This window comes from Barbus barbus (assembly GCF_936440315.1).
Source record: "Barbus barbus genome assembly, chromosome: 1".
Lineage (NCBI taxonomy): Eukaryota > Metazoa > Chordata > Actinopteri > Cypriniformes > Cyprinidae > Barbus > Barbus barbus.
The window spans coordinates 22357418-22374936 of record NC_136729.1 but is presented as its reverse complement, the minus strand read 5'-3'; the positions used below and the strand labels follow the sequence as shown (position 1 = coordinate 22374936).

Below are 17519 nucleotides of genomic sequence, written 5' to 3'. Positions count from 1 at the left end.
TTAATTTCTGCACAACTAGCAGCACAAAGACAGTTTTTGGGCAGGTTTCTCCAAACACTTCACCCACCTGCCTTTGGTTGGATAAACAAACAAATGTTGAATCGCTCAAACAAATATTAAAAGTGCTACAGAGCCAAAGTGTTTATTTGCACATTATTTCCAAAGATTATTCATCTCCATTTACTGAGGAATGCATGCTCTGCTAGGGACATTTGTGAGTGTGAACTATGATCAGTTCCAATCAGTTTCAAAGGTCAGTTTTTAGAATGCACACAGAACAGAATGAAACAGTTATAATGTCAAATCAAATAAATGTGTTAACCGCTCTAAAAAAGCACAATTAAATCCTGAGAATGTCATTTGTTCAGAAAAGTGGAAGTTTAGAAGGTTTAAGTGAATTTGAGTTAGTGAAACTGTAAATCATCAGGTTGATTATAATGCAAATGATAAAAAAATATTACATATGAATGCTTACATAGGAATCCTTACTGATACAAGACACTTAGGAGGCCACAAAGTTCCTTCCTAAACACTGAACAAAGCACTCTTGTTGGACTATTTTAAGCACTTTTATTAGCTGTTAACTTCTGCTATAACCTTTTGGATCAACTCATTATAATACATTTTTACAACGCTCCATTATATCAACTAATGAAGAGAGAGACAAAGGGTAAGAGATGAGCAATAACAGAGGTTGAGGTTCTATTTACCTCAGCTATAGACCAAAGCATTCATGCTAAGAATGAGAAGTGTAGATTAAATATATTAAAATAATCAAAGTGCTCATAAGTGATAAGTTACACAGTAAATCATCCTGTTAAACCCCTTTGGTGTGCATTTATAGGCTTCATTTCCAACAATTTGCATCTGAGAAAAACAACGCTATAAAAGCACAACTGCATCTGTATGCTAACAAGATAAGTAAACATCATGTCTGAAATTAGACCACATTCATACTTAAAACTACTTCAGTATTCAGTCATACATCGTGCGCATACCAAACCTCATTGGGAAAACGTGTCCATTTTTGACTAACTCCAAAAACACACACATAAACACAATTCACTGCAGTTTCCAGCTGAAATGAACACTAGTGCCAGTAAAACATCAAGACCTTTTCACGTAAATGATGATTACCTAGGGCAGATTATATCATCTCAGTTTAACAAAGACTTAGTTTCATGCAAAATACTGTTATGACCTCACAACACATTAACCATGGCGCATGATTTGTAAACTAACATATTTTGACATTTACATCACATAACCAGCACCATATGTAAAGCTCATCTGACACAGTAACCTTGCTCAGTAGCTCACCTGGTGCAGCAATACACTTGCGATGCAAAGCGCTCAGGTCTTGTTGCGAGTCACAATAATAAAGGAGCTCAAAGACTTGAAAACGCAAGAGAGAATGGCATAATTGCTTTGGCTAATCTATATTTATTTCATGCTTGCTTCTGTTAACACTATTTGTTAGGTTTAGTGTAAGTGATACATTATTAAAAAATGATAGAGCATTAACATTTTAGCGCAATTCACCAGACATTTAAATTCCAAACTGTCGTACAAAAAAAACACTGCCAGATGGTGCATTTTTCCAGTGACTTTGGGTTGTTAGCAGCCATTGCAAACCTCTACTGTGTATTCTTTGGTTTCATTGGTTTCAACCAAATGCCATGCCTAAGACATCACTGAACCCTCTGAAGATCCTCCTTGTAGTCATCCAGCTTCTGTGGCACAAATCAACCTTGCCATCTTTTCGCATAATAACCACAATATTTCTTCTAGTCAAATTTAATTTAACAAAAATGTGCTCCATTTTTACGCCTACCTAGATATATTTAAATAAAAGTCCCTGGCCCCCCAAAACACACTCACACACAGTAAAATCCTCTCCACAAACTCCAGATGGGAGCCAGCTGCCGAAGTCTCCAATAGAACTTTATTAGAGGCTAAATGCAACATTCAATCACACTTTAGCAGAGAGTGCAGACTGGTGTTTCTCTCAAGGATTCCTCTGAGGCTTATAAAAGACCCATCAGCAATGAAGCAATCACTGTACGATTTTTGGAAACCATCTACAAAGCATCCACTCTCCAGTTTTAATATGCATATGAAATAAATATCAGCAGCTGGCTCAGCAGTGAGGCAAACCATATGGTTGGTGGCTATAAAACTAACACAGTGTCAAAATTATTTTTCCTTTTCTTTCTTTCTTTTTTGTCATCCTTCCCTTTGGCAGAACCTTGTCTTCATTTAGCATCAAACAGAGAACATATGTATTAATGTGTTACGATACAAGTGACAGCAAGTGTATGTCCACTGCCATGTCTTAATGAAAAGAAGAGTTCCTCTGTATGGAGCAGATTTTTATTACAAGGGAAAATACGCTGTCATGGGCATGATAACAATTTCATGGTTGGCGAATCGGATAGGAAGAGCAAACGTGCGAAAGGTTCTTTTCTCTCTCTTCTGTCTGTGATACAGCATCATTCCACATGCTAGTCAAATGATTAATTGCCCTGGGTTGTTCTGTCAAGCACAATTTAAATGAGTCGGCATGTCAGCACAAGCTGCCAGCCTTTGGAAATTAGTGCCCTTGGAGCAATGTGCTGCTACAGAACAAAACCACGCTCCTGTTCCGCCTCAGGCATGGGAGACAACGGTGGGTCCTCCTCGGCTTTGACAAAGTAAGTAAGTGCAAGCAAATGAGTCCAAAGGAATGCTGAGAATCCGATTTTTGGGAAGTGCTAATGTAAACATAAGAAACCAAATCCGTTCGGAAAAATAGATGACAAAGTAAGAAAAAGAGGAAAGAGAGAGAGCACAGTGTAGAGCCAAAGTGTACATGGCCTAACGATTTATTTAACATAAATTACAGAGAATTACATTCCCATGAAAAACAAAGGGTCTTTTTTCTCATCAGTCTAATGCACCTCTATAAAAGGATCCAATTAAAATCCAGAGAGAGAGTAGCTTTCAGTTTGAGAAGAACTGGATTTGAAGATATTTAATAGGTACCCAGATACCTTGTGGGAAAGTAGGGGAGGGGTTACCCGTAGTGTCAGTAACCGATTACCTTTTTTAAGCTAATAGCAAATATACATTGGTCCTTAATTTCCATAACACAGTCTCCAGCTGCATACAATCACCTTACTGGTTTTAAAATCCAACTGAATTTCATGTTAAGAGAAAGAAAGAGAAAAAAAGACTGCAAGAAATAAAGAAAGAAAGACTAATAATGTAACAGCTGTGAAGAAAGAAGAGAGAAAGAAAAGAAGAAGAGAGACAGAAAGAAAGAAAGAAAGAAAGAAAGAAAGAAAGAAAGAAAGAAAGAAAGAAAGACTAATGTAACAGCTCTACAGGCTGTCTTCTATGTCTATGAATGTTGTTACTCATAAGAGTCATTTCAATATGTGTTCTGTTTGCTCATTCAAATGAGTCTTTTGTTTACTCTCACTATCTGAACTCTTTGCTCAGTGAGCCTTACTAGTATTTGCACACCTGCTGTCTTTGTCAGGTCATACAGGACAACCTGGAGCCGCAGGGCATTGTGGGTATGCGTGGCGCAACCTGACAAAGGACTAACAGAAGCTCGGCAGTATGATTTTATATTATCATCTGACACGTGGTATCTGAGGCATCATTCTTCAGTTAAAAAAATGAGATTCTCCCTCCTTTCTTCCTCTTTTTCTGTCACTATTCACTTCTGCGACAGGATATCAAAACATTTGAGTTTACTGAAAACCAGTCTTCATTAAATGAACAACTGACACTGGACCTCTTTGTCACAAATGATTGAATATGTAGAGACTCATGTTACCTTCAGTATGAAGTAACAAAGGTGTTTTAGTCTGTTACAAGAGCTTGAGTTGATTAAATGCTGAGACTATTAGATGGATAAGATAGGGGTCTTATAAAGAGAAACTTCTGAAAGATAAAAGTAGCTGTTTTAACCATAAATAAAGAAAACCGTTTATTGCATTGCACACTTATGGAGTGCCAAGTGGATCTTTAGAAACCACTTGATTCAGAGCAAAAGCTGTTTTTAGTTCACTGAATATATCCCTGCAATAAGCCTGAGAGGTCGATAACTTCAGAGAAGCAGGACAAAGCTTAAGAGCTTTGAGAGACCAAAATATACTTTGTAGGGCCATGAACATACACTTTCCAGACTGTTCTTTAAATAGTCTGTTTCCTTCACTTCCTTTTAGCTTTAATGATGTATAAAAGGTCAAAGGAAATGAGAGCAATCATTAGTGCAATTATAATCTTAGAAACAGTACACTTGAAGAGCTATAAAGCTCAATATAAATTCAGACAGATGTTCTCTCGCACACTGTGTCCTAACTCACAACAAAAGATAAAAGCCACCTCTTAAGTATGTATCGGAGTTTTTGTCTAAATAACCACAACCATGATGAACAACAGGACATTGTGTTGATTACTTCAATTTATATTTTGCAGGTCAGCTCCACCCACTGCAAAATCTCATTGGTCCAAACTAGGGATCGACTGATATATTGATTTACCGATATTTAAGCATTTAACCATAATCGGAAAATGGTTTTGTAATATTGGATTCACCGATAAACGCAGGATCGCCATTGCAGCGCGTCTGAGGGGAGACGAGACAACAACAACGGTGTGCAGGTACTTAATTTGCTGTAGTTAATAAACTTTATTTAACATAACAGCCATTAATGCACAAAATTAGATGTATTACATAAATTCCTGATATGCAGTTTATGCAGCTTGGCGAAATAGAGACTCACTCATGGAGTCACGTAAGATGATCCGTCAGTCCGTCCAAAAATAATGATGTAGCTTTGCCTGAATTAAATAATATGCAGCCATGAAAAAGTGCATGTTGAAAATAAAAGTGCTGAGATTAATTCTCTCTCTGTTGTTTATCCTCATCATTAGTCTCGTGAAGCCACTTTCATATTGCTGCTCACTAAGCGAGTTGATGCTCAGGAAATGCTCCAGCACGGCCACCGCATGTAACTTTTAACAAGGTTCACTTGTTTAAAACAACTTTAATTGTATTAATATTTACGAGGCTATATAACCATTATTTAACTAATAAACATCTAAATAAATACATCTCTATGGAAATTAATTATTTATTATCTCCGTGAGCAATCGCAGTTTGAGAATAGTTCTGTGTAAATGCATAGATAAACTGCGCTGTTAGCAGGCATTTCATAATGTAGAACGACAAAAACATTAATTATTATTATTATTATTTTTTTATTTAATATAATTTTATTTTATTATATTAATAATTAGGGATGGGTATCATTTACATTTTATCGATACCGATACAATATTGCTTATTGATATCGGTATTTATCGATACTGTTATCGATACTATTTGGTGCAAAAAGATATGATGTGAAAAGTTGTTGAAAATTTCAAGTTATTTTATTACTGCTGAATTTGAGCAACTGTATTTTCTTCAGTCAAGAGCAGTGAGTTAGTTTTCTCTTTGTGTTTTATTTTATTGACATTAAAGGAATAGTTTTAACCACAAATATCCACCGCCCCCCTGCCATCAGCTCCTGCGGCTCACACACACAAGTGTGACTTCAGCACTATACTTAGAAACTTTCAGACCCTTTTAGCGGCTTTTTTCCATAGAATATACATAATGACAAACCTAGCGACTATTTTGGATAAACCTTAGCTGTGATTCAGTTGGGAGATGTCGTCAGTACAGCCCCGCGAGCGCGAGGTCTAACTTTCCCGACGCAGTATCGCCTCTCTCGGCGTCTCTTCTGTGCAGCGAGCGGCAGAGAAGCAGCGCATTCAGCTGGCCGTACTGCAGCAGACTCCTCAATAAATTAATACAAAACAGCATTTCCAAGCACCTGTCGCTAACTGACTGTTTGCAATTATAAATATGATCATAGTTTGTCTGTTAATATTATGCACTTTTTTGTATGCTGTTTTTTTAGTTTGCTACTCAGACGCAGGCAGTGTGCTGCATGAGACAAAAAAGTAATATAGCCAAAACCACAGCATAGTGTAGATGCAGTGTTGGGAAGGTTACTTTGGAAAGGTAATAGGTTATAGATTACAAGTTACCCTACTTAAAATGTAATAAGTAGTGTAACTTTTCAATTACTTTATTAAAGTAATGTAACTGATTACTTTTTGATTACTTTTCAAAATTCCTAATGTTTTCAACTGTTAATCACTTTCAAGCATGTAAAGCAGACAGGGTTACCCTTACAGTAGTACTCAACACTGATTACTGTCAGACTTTCAAAATCCTTCATCACTTGAATTAAGATTATAATATTATAATTTTAAAGGCCAAATATCTTCATTTGCATATAAATGTGTCTTGGCAGTGTGTGGACACAACCTCCCTACAATGAAAAAGTTTTTAAAATGATAAAAATCCCTTTTTTTAATTGTAATTTTAAAGGCCAAATATCTTCATTTGCATATAAATGTGTCTTGGCAGTGTGTGGACACAACCTCACTACAATGAAAATGTTTTTAAAATGATAAAAATCCCTTTTTTTAATTGTGTGTGTGTGTGTGTGGGTGTGTGTTGCGCACTTGGATGGGTTAAATGCAGAGCACAAATTCCGAGTATGGGTCACCATACTTGGCCACACGTCACTTCCATTCACTTCACTTCACTTCACTTTCACTAAATTTGTTTATGTCTGGCTGCGCAAATCATTTTACTCCAGACTGTTTTCTGAATGAGGGACAATTCAAGGCAGGTTTTGTTAAAAAGTTAAAACTCAAGGATGAATCAATACCCGAGGGGCGGGGTGAGCAGAGCTCATTAGCATGTAAAGGTGTTGTTTTTCACAACCACTGAGACCATTTCGAGAAGACCCTAAAGAATCATACCAACTTGTGGAAAATGGGCATCCGATGTCCTCTTTAAAGCACAGCCACCACAAAATCAGACTTACTATATAGTAGGGATGTGCCCGAAGCCGAATACCTTATTCGGAAAGGCACGGATAATGGCTTCAAAACAAATAACGAATTCATCCGAATAACAGAAAAAAATATTCGGCAGACACAATCACATGTTTGCTGGAACAGCACATTAGTGAGGTCTGCGGTTGTTAAGATTTGTGCAATAATAATGGCTAGAACTGCTTTGATAGCGTTTGACACAGTTTCATACAGATAATATCATGGTGATCATTGCGTTAAAGAATGTGGTCTCCTCAGCAATAAACTATCCGCGCGATCCTTTTTTGATTTGCTGCCTGTCAGTGCCGAATTATTGCTACTAAAAACAAACACAACCAATCCCCTGAAAAATGCATCAAAATAAGTTTAAATCTTGTATTTTGCAAATAGGATACAGAATCTCTAATCTCAACCTTCAAATTCCCAGTTTATTAATGCCCTAATTACTTTATTAACTCTGGTACATTTAGTATTAAAACAAGTCCAGCGACGCTAATAACTAGATCTGGCAACATGGCGAAGCGGAGTGGAGACGGCATTTGCGCCAAGCTCGTTCACTCAGCTGCAGCAAGTCAGCCACATGAATTTATTCAGCGACATGATTTTAAATAATTTTTCATATGTTTTCAAATTTTATTTTTGAACATGAAACATTTACGGAGGTCTGGACCTCATAGCTGGCTATGGGCCTGGATGTGTAAAGTGAATGAGTGTAAACTAGCCTATATGAATAAAATGAGCGCAAATCAATAGCCGTGTTGGGGTCTATGCGCGTCTCTCAGAAATCAGAGCTTTGTCTGGAATTATATCAACTAACTCACAAAAATATTCTAAAAACGGTCCTAACTTCAAAACTTTTCGAAATCCAACTGTAATAACGCATTACATTAGCCTTTTTTGTGAATGGCATCACATTTAATTATACAAGACGAAGAAAAGCGAGGTTTGATCAAGGCTTTTGGAGTGTCCAAATGATTTGTTGCGCTCTGTTGATAGTCAAGCGAGCTTTATTGTCATTCTGCTTTGAGTACTGAACACTTTTTCCATTTCTTTTTTTTCTACTAGTGCTCTTATTTAAGATTGTGGATGCTTGTCTCTTGACAAATTTGTATACAGTTTCACTGGAAAACAAGGAGAATAAAGTTATTTTTCTTTTTTGATCAACATTTTCTGTAGTTTTAAACTGAAAATATTTGCAAAGTTATAATTATAATAAAAATAATAATTTCTTTAGTTATACAAGGCATATTTGTTAAATGAAAACTACGAATCGAACAGATTTGCATTTAAAATGGTATTTTCATGTAATTTGACAGACTTCCTGTTTAAGCCACGCCCACTTCCGGATCCATCCGAATACAGATACAGATACAAATAATTTTGAGATTGTCACAGATACAGATACAGATAGAAATAATAGCTCCGCTGCACACCCCTACTATATAGATATAGTTTAATAGCTATGATACTTTTTTAGAAATCAAATCTTTTCATAGCTATGACGGGAAACACTGGAACCTAACATTGCCTTAGAAAAAAAATTGTTAATCTTAAAACATTTTAAGCAAATACATAAACCCATATAGGAAATATAAGAGTTATCGGATAAGCATGTTACAGTATAAACTTCTGAAACATTGGTGTTTCATATTTTAGAGCAGTCACTGCAGAAATCAATTAAATCTGTATGTGGGAGTGTGTGTGAAAAAAATCAGATGTAACCCTCTTTGTAATCTTTAACATTTTCATAAGTAACTGTAATTTAATTACACATTTTTCTTACTAATTGTAACTAATTACAATTACTTTTATTTTGTAATTAAATTACGTAATTCGATTACATGTAACTAGTTACTCCCCAACACTGTGTAGATGCATGTTGATTTTATCAGACTAAGTCGCGCTTATAAATGAGAGTGACACCTGGTTAACATGTTGTCACGAATCTGGTCTGTGGACTTCCATTTACTCACCACCAGAGGTCACTCCTCCATCACATTGACTTTTGCACCACACTACTGTTGCACTTCACCCATGAACTACAATTCCCATCATCCATTGCACTGACGACACACAGCTGTCACCAATCTCACACTGCTCTGATCACACAGCTAATTGCACTGATTACACACGCTTTATAAGCCTCGAACTTCCTCTCTGTCTTTGCCGAGTATTGTTCTGCGTATAACACTCTCCTAGTGTTAGCTGCCTTACCGAGCCTTCTGTGTTCATGTTTAGCTCTGAGTCTGGTTCTGCGTATATGGAGTCTGCGTATGTTTCCCGCCCTTGTATCGTGGATTTACCCTTGTCTCACTGTTTCGGACTCTGTGTATACCTCGTTTGGATTATTGCTCAGGTTATCGGACTCTTCTCAAGCCCTCTGGATATTGTCCATTTCACTCTGATGTACTTCATAATACAGAAGAAAAGAACTGCTGCTACTTCTGTTTCTTTGTGACTCAACTCAGCAGTTTAGAAAAGTACATGCATAAGCATACAATATACAAAGATGTCAATCAACAGCTCTGAATAAATAATACAACAATACGTGACCATTAAATAGTCTTTCCACACATATAACCCCAAAAGAAGTGGAAAACTGTAGCAATACTTTTTAAGACTTGCCTTGCTCATCATAACAGAGATGTTTGGCGACCCCATCAAGCTAAACGATGTATGGAAAAGTTTCCTTTCTCTCTTATCGGAAGCCATTGTCATAACTGGAATATCTTCTGAGTGATCAGCATTCCAGATTGGCACCCTTTGTTTCATAACAATAAGATTTGAGAAGTGTTTTGGAACAGGATGAGAATCCGAATTTCAGCTGGGCTCTTAACAAAAGAAGGAGGACATGCTAAACCCTCTCCACATAGCTGACTGGCATCAGCACAATGTGTTGTCAGATGTGCTGTGCCCTCAGCATGGGGCACATTCCTGTCTTGAAGAGGAGCCATCAAACCTTTGTTCAACACAATCTCAAGGGAAGATTTGGTGACAGTTTTCAGCAGCTCGGGATCAATGATTCCTTTCTTTTTCTCTGTCTCACCTTCCCTCTCTCTCACAATCTAGTTACACACACATATGTGAGTACATGACCTCAGGTTTCATTTATTATTTTACTCAGTTTCATCGAACACAATCACAAATTCCTCTCACTTAGAAGCAAAAACAAACATCAGTTACCTCAATATATAGCAAGCAGAAGAGGCACACAGGTAATATCGGAGGAAATGAGATGAAGAGCATTTACAGGAAGCAGCATGTAGAGAATTAAAGACATGATTTATAGAGTGTGATCCGGCCTGGCTAATGGTGTGTGTCGGCTACAAATTTACATATTTGCCCAGGCACACAACATCATATCAGCCAGCTACTAAATCAATCATAGCCACTATTAAAGAGTCTGCTGATAGGGGTTAGTGGAAATGAGCTCTTGAGCCTGGGGTTTGTACTGGCATGGTTACCTTTCTTCCATCAATCACCGATGCATCTGAGATGGCCATTGGTTACGGTTAGCTGTGAAGGACTCGAGTGAATTACATTGCTATTTACACCAAATAATGACAATCCCACGCACAGAACGAGATACATTATGTAGGTTACACAACGTGGTACCATCAAGTGACTTTTCATCCTGAAGGCAAAATCACATTAAGTCTAAGTTCACATAAAGCAATGGTTCAACACAAAGAGAACCGGAAAACAGAAACAGAGAAGAAAAGGCCGCAGAAGAGAGAGAGGTCAGTACTTCTGCAAAGACGCACATGAAGGGAACACAATGTGATTGGCACGTTGTTTTGTTGAGTGTCAATACAAGATCTGAACACTCAGTAGCAGATTACATGTACCCTGCCACAAACACCACAAGCCCAAATGACAACCTTCGCATCTGTCTGCCATTTTAGGACATAATACTGGTGAAATCATATTCTGATGAAAGCTTTCCACTTTCAATAAATACATCAGCATTCCTGGCAAAAGCATTGAGAACATTTCAGACACACTGCACACTTACATCTGCCTCTGCTCTCAAATCGAAATGGCAAGCGAAACTATATCATTTGCAGCGTTCGCATATCAGCTAACAGTTGCTATTTTCTTCAGCTGTCGATCAGGTAGAAAAAGGGATAGTTCTCCCAAAAATAAAAATTCTGTCATCATTTACTCACCCTCATGTCATACCAAACCTGTATTACTTTCTTTCTTGAAAGACATTTTTTAACAATATGTTTTTTTCTCTCTCTTTTTGGACTTCACTGACTTTGACGGCATGAACAAAAAAAATTGAAAGTTTCGTCAAAAGATCTTTCATCAACAATTAGGCTTTCAATTTTTTTTTCTCTTATTTCTGACACTAAGCTTCATTTGACAAAAATCCTCCATTCAGAAAGAATCTGCCACAAGAATCTATACAAACACACGTATCCACTTGCCCTACAAAGAGGGATTTTGTTACATCGATTAAAACTCCTGAATCAGATCTATGCTGCTTCCTGTCCGTGTGTGTAATGACACCTGCTGTGTACATTCATTGTATCACTGTACACAGATTTGAATGTAAGAATGTGTAATTTAACCCTTGCTGTATTGATCAGCACTAGGCCTGAATTGAAAAGCTATATACCTGGGGGACGAGAGTATACGTGTGGGTGTTAACAAAAGAATACATGCACTTGAATGTAGTCAACACTGTCATTTGCTATTTCCTGCTGCTGTCACCTCATTTCCTCTAGCCTTTGTATTCGGCACAGGACCATGAAACAGCATCTATGTCCTTAAAGTTCATAAAGTCTGCTATATGAGGTTGTATTTTCACATAGGCTTTCCTGGAAAATCAGATCAGTGCCAGCACCTGCAAACCGTTTGTGTAAAAGTGATTTCATTCACTCATGTGGGAAACATTTCTGTCTTTATTAAGAGCATTACTCAATATGTAACTTCAGATATATAGCTTCAGAAAAACTAATTAAAGCAACATTTCACTATATATATGCCTACAATTTATTATTTCAAGTCGTCAACCATCAGTATTTCTCTATAATAACAGTCTCTGCAAATATGCATTTAACTAAATTGCTTTCTTTCTGTACTTTCCCAAATGCCTTGTGATATCGTCTTCACTGATTTCACTGATTTGCATTTACGAGAGATCTTGAAGAATGTATATACTGACATCTGACTGTTATGACAGACAATTATGAGTAAACACTGATAAGTTGGCTATCAAAGGAAAGAAAATGTCATTTGAAATTGCAATAACTTAGTATGTCAAAACAAACTCTGATTTGTTCTAAACAGTCTGACTAAACCCACACAACTTGTCATTCCCTGCAGGGAGTTTGTATAATAAAAAAACCGCAGAGTTGACTATATGAACCTTTTATGGTTTTGTTTTGTTTTGTTGTATAATTTGCACAACATAGATCTGTCTTTTACATTTAAACAATGAGTGAATTAGTGTGCAAAACTTTGCAGCAGTTCTAAAGTGATCTGTTTATGTCCATTCAAAATGCATACACACACAAACATTTCCAGGACAAAGAGAATCATCCATCTCTTGCATAACTGAATGATGCTTTTCATGAGAGAGGGATAGAGAGAGAAAGAGAGAGAGAGAGAGAGAGAGAGAGAGAGAGAATAGGTTTAGGAATGCTGACATCCACCAAACGAAAAACGGACATTCCCTGCCAAAATGTGCTGTCTCATTATCCATGTAATCATTATACTATCTCCTCTGCAACAGCCTTGAATGATTTCAGTGAAAATTATCAATCAAAGGTAATGCCGTTGCATAATAAAAAGGCTCCTTCTATTACACTATTAGACATCTGTAAATGATCAGAGTAAATACAATTCACCTAGAATGCAAATTGCTTGTACCTGACATTATGTAAATACAACCACAAACTCACTAAATTACAAAGCAAGCATAGAGTTTAGTTCAGTGTGACAGATCCATCTTTGATATTTAAGAACAGTTGATCGATACAAACCACACTAGACCAATCACAGAACAGAAACAGCATTTAAATGTCATTCAAAATTCCACAAAACTCTAAACTGCAAAAAAGCCCAAAATAAAATCACAGTGCATTCTGCAAATGCAGGCACTGGTTTATTTAAGCCATCAGGAACACTTTTCTAGTAAATTTCACTGACTGCTACCACATGTGTTCGCTTCAAAAACCCAATGCTCCTGCACAAACCACACTCATTACCCAGAATCCACTGCATACAATATGGCTGCAGACACAAATCAAGACCGCTTATAGCTGCCTCAAGGGTACAAGCCTTTAACTGGAGACCATAAAGTTCAGTTTAAGAACTTACAGCCCCAGACACCGATCTGTTACTGCACTAAAATTATCAATTTATTAAAACTGTCGACTGGACACACCTACTTTTTTGGATGTTTGCAAATCAGTTGTGATCGTTGACCTTTCCAAAGCCTGTGGTTTCAGTTTCAACATTTCAAACTGTTCAGAATTTTTTTTTTTTGGATATACCTAAACCTGCGTTACAATCAGGGTGGAGAACATTACAGAATCCTGTCTTTTTCTTTCTCTCATCTCCACTATTTTCTATCTCATCCTTGCACATGATTTTGGCTTTATTTCTGTTACAAATTAAGTTTATGTCAGTCATTTTGTTTCTATTGTAGATATTAAGAAAGATGTGATGCCTGAAAGCAATGTTATTGTGGATGTAATTAAAATTGGACTGATTTTACAAGGACGTTTGTAGAAGGAACACAACCAAGAACAAGTGTTTAGTATGGGAAGACTGTCCTATGAAACACAAAATCAAAAATGCATCGTCTCAAAAAAAAAAAATGTTCTCAAAACAGAATCTAAACAGTGTCTAAAAAAAGATAGAAACGACCACTTCATAATAAATAAAAAAGTAGTTATGGTTCTAGTGTTTTAGAGTGCATTCTGAGCCAGGGTCTTAGTAGCGACACGATCATCTTTGTACTTCATATAGGCTAATTAAGAAGGCAGGAAGTTATGTAAAGGCCTGAAGGGACGGGTCAAATTTCTCCTGAAGATGCTTTAGGTTTGTCAAGCATTATACAATTATTTTGGAAGGTGGTAAATGCTGAAAAGCAGGCAACGCTTCGACACCAACCTTAACAAAAGACCAAAGATCACTACTTAAAAGTAAATATTTTCTTCTATGCAAACTATCAAATTTAGTTTGAGTTGGAATAGAGAATAATAGGGAAAAACATGTATTTTTACAGTAAGACACATTTGCAATCTATTACACTTTACTTATAATTCTGACAGTATTTATCAATAGGGCCAAAGTAATGCAGTGTCTGATGACAGAGCTGCGTAAACAAAGTCAAGCCCCTCTAACACAGAGAACACCTGCCAGTCTAAAACACTGTGACATGAGATTTTATAGTTCTGTGAATTACTAAACAACATTTGCTGGGAGGGCTAAAATCCTGGAATCGCTGAACTGTTCCCCAAGGAGCACATAAAAACATTCCTGTCATATTAAGCAGAGTCTGTAAGGCAGCACAATTCATGCATTGTCCTGTAACACTGACAGCCTTTTGTTTGAAAGTATTTTTTAACTGCTGAAGGCATGCATCCCCCTTCTGTAGAGTCATTACTAAATCCATAGACCTATGGGGTTTTGGAAGAAACTTGAAGTCAAAAGGACATGGCACAAGGAAGAGTGGCGCTGACTCTTGGTGAAATCTCTCTAAAAATGTTTATCATAGGCTGACTCAACGCTGTTTAAGGAAAATAAAAGGACTAAGAAAAAGCACAGAAAGAGTGCAGAGTATGGCAAGCCATTTGAACATTTATTCATTACATCCCTAACTAGTACGTAATTTAATAATGACTAATATCACTATCAATTTCTTCCTTTGCTATTAATCACAGCAGTTTTCCTAGCAGATACTGAACAGACACTAAAATGCATTTCGATTGTCACAAGTAAGATTTCAAATTGAACTATGATGCAGACCTTCTGACAAGGGGGGGGTAAATGTATTTTGTCATAATTTTTACATGTTCCATAAATAGGTACTAGTTTCTAACATATAAGTACTTGAAAAACCGTAATAAGTACCAGCTGTAATTCGAACACACTAGTGAGGCATAAATTTGCAATTTGTTACTAGAAGCAATAGAATAGTTATTTTTCATTATCAGATAGCAGAGTAAATATCAGTATCTAATGAGCAGAATAGTTATCAGGGAAAATAAGATACTGTTAGTCACTATCAGATTACTTACTAGTGATTTAAAATAAGTAATAATATAGTAGTATTCTTTTGGAATAAATGTTAAAATGGCTTGCCACATGTGAGCGTGTTTTGGCAGTAGCTCTTCCACCTGCTCTGAATGATGGTGCTTTACAAAGTTAAATCACTGAAAACATCACGACCCTTTCATTAAACCTCTCCAAAGTTACAACATCTTTATGTATGTACAACAAGTATGTAGTCGTAAAAAAGACTACACCGCTCGCCATTTCAAATGTACTGAACCAAAGAGAATCAACTTTGCGTTGCGCTCCTAATTTGGAAACACCAGCTCAGGGGTTCAAACTGGGTCTTTTACCTTGTTGTAGTTGTAGTATCCCAGGCAATGGGAAAAATCCAGGTTTTGTGGGTCTCCAGGAATAGAATTCCCTCCGGCAGACGGATAAAATACATCCATGTTTCCTCTCGGCGAAGTGCTGCTCTATGAAAAGGGCGCAATTTTTCTCTTACTTGTCCTTCAACAATCCAGGCGCGGTGAGTGAGAGGGAAGCGGTGAACAACGCGGGTTTAATGCAGCTCAAGGGGACAGAGAAAGGTTAAAAGGAGGTTGTAAGGAGTTTTAGTAATCCTCTTTTATAAGCACTGATCGCTGGCCATAGTTCTGGGATGTTGAAGAAGGCTTGGCGATGTTCAAACTGCTCCTGCGCTGCGAGGTTCAAGCATGCTTGGAGAAAAGCAACACAAAGAAAGCCGGCAAACTGCAACTCCGCTCTAATGTTCTCCGCTCGGATACACGCTCACAGACGAGCTCGGTTGCTGGATGATTTAAACACAAGGTTGTTCCCGCTCTCAGTGTTTCAAAGACGCCTCTATCAATCCACAATTTACGTTTCAAATTAACCGCTGCCGGTCAACTGGAGATCTGGAGACACTTTAGCCTCTTAAAGCTTGGCTAATTAAATGAAATTAAGCCCTCCAGACACATGAATAATACTGTCCGATGGCACCGTTAGTCCAAGAAACTTGGGAAGCAGTGTTTACATATTCATTACAGCGCTTGAGGGACTCTGGACAGCCAATGGTCTTCTGTTTACTTCAGCCAACATCAAGCTGTGATGGAGGAGTATGGGAGAGAGTAGGGGGCTCAATGCGACCACTCCCCGAGCACCCATCGCCACTCCCCTCTATCAGCCCAGGAAAGAAAACCCCCGCGTAGCCTACATTATGGATGGACAATATAGCCAATATATTAAACTTATCACTAAGCTTTTTTTTTTTGCGTTAACTTTTATTTTTTGGTTTAGTTTTCCTCGCCTGAAAAAAAATAACAAGAAAAATAATTTAAACTAGGCTATATTAATTTAAAAAAGTAAAACATCTTTATATATATAAAAAACTTTATATCAGGCATTGTACATGCCCCTGTGTGTTTTTTGAATAGCCTAAGCTTGTATTGTTTTTTTGATAAGGATATATTTATTTATAATTAAAATTTAGATACTAATTGTGTGTGTGTGTGTGTGTGTGTGTGTGTGTGTGTGTGTGTGTGTGTGAGAGCGAGAGACTGCAGTACTAGCTACCAAAACTTGTGCACATTAGCATGCTGATAATATATTTATTATATTATTACTACATATATGTAGTGTAAGTTGGAAACGCACATACACTCTTAAAAATAAAGGGTCCAAAAGGGTGGTTTCGCACTGATGCCATAGAAGAATCATTTTTGGTTCCTCAAAGAACCTTAGTGAACAATATCTAAAATAACCATTTTGAAGAACATTTTAAAAATCAAGAACATTTTTTGACTATAAAGAACCTTTTCTGCATTTGATAGGTTCCTGAATGCTCAATGTGCTTCATAGAACCATTGATGCCATTAAAGAACCTTTATTTTTAAGAGTGTAAAAAGTGACTGTTCACTGTATTGAGCTTTTAAAACCTGGAAGAATTAGCATTTTTGAGATCATGAGTTTGTGATGAGTAAAATAAAGTAGGCTGTGGTGACTATATCCTGAAGAGACTTTCTTGTTTTGTTCTACAACATAAATGACATGATGATTGATGAGTAGGGCAACTTTTATAGCAACTTTTCGGTTTTAATAAACAAACTGAGATTTGACTGTATATGTGATTTATGTTGTAGAACAAAACATGAAAGTCTTACTAACTTATTTTACTTTTAAAAGAAAAGCACTATTCTAAAAACCCATAGGAGGTTCCCAATGGTGAAACAGCCTTCTGAGTTCTCCTACAAATTGACGTCATAAATGTACAGCTATATTGGTATTCAGTATTTTCTCTTGGTTTAAAGCAGAGTTCATGGCAGCCTTCATTC

General features: G+C 37.0%; 1 protein-coding gene across 1 annotated transcript in view; it reads right to left on the bottom strand.

Annotated features, from left to right (window-relative positions):
* LOC306876501 (TOX high mobility group box family member 3-like) overlaps positions 1-16298 on the bottom strand; it is a 55518-nt gene extending 39220 nt beyond the window's left edge. Inside the window, exon 1 of the mRNA XM_079427724.1 lies at positions 15540-16298. Within this exon, the coding sequence (XP_079283850.1) occupies positions 15540-15638 (99 nt within the window). The 5' untranslated portion in view covers positions 15639-16298. The remainder of the gene's footprint in view (positions 1-15539) is intronic.
* Between the last annotated feature and the right edge of the window lie 1221 nt (positions 16299-17519).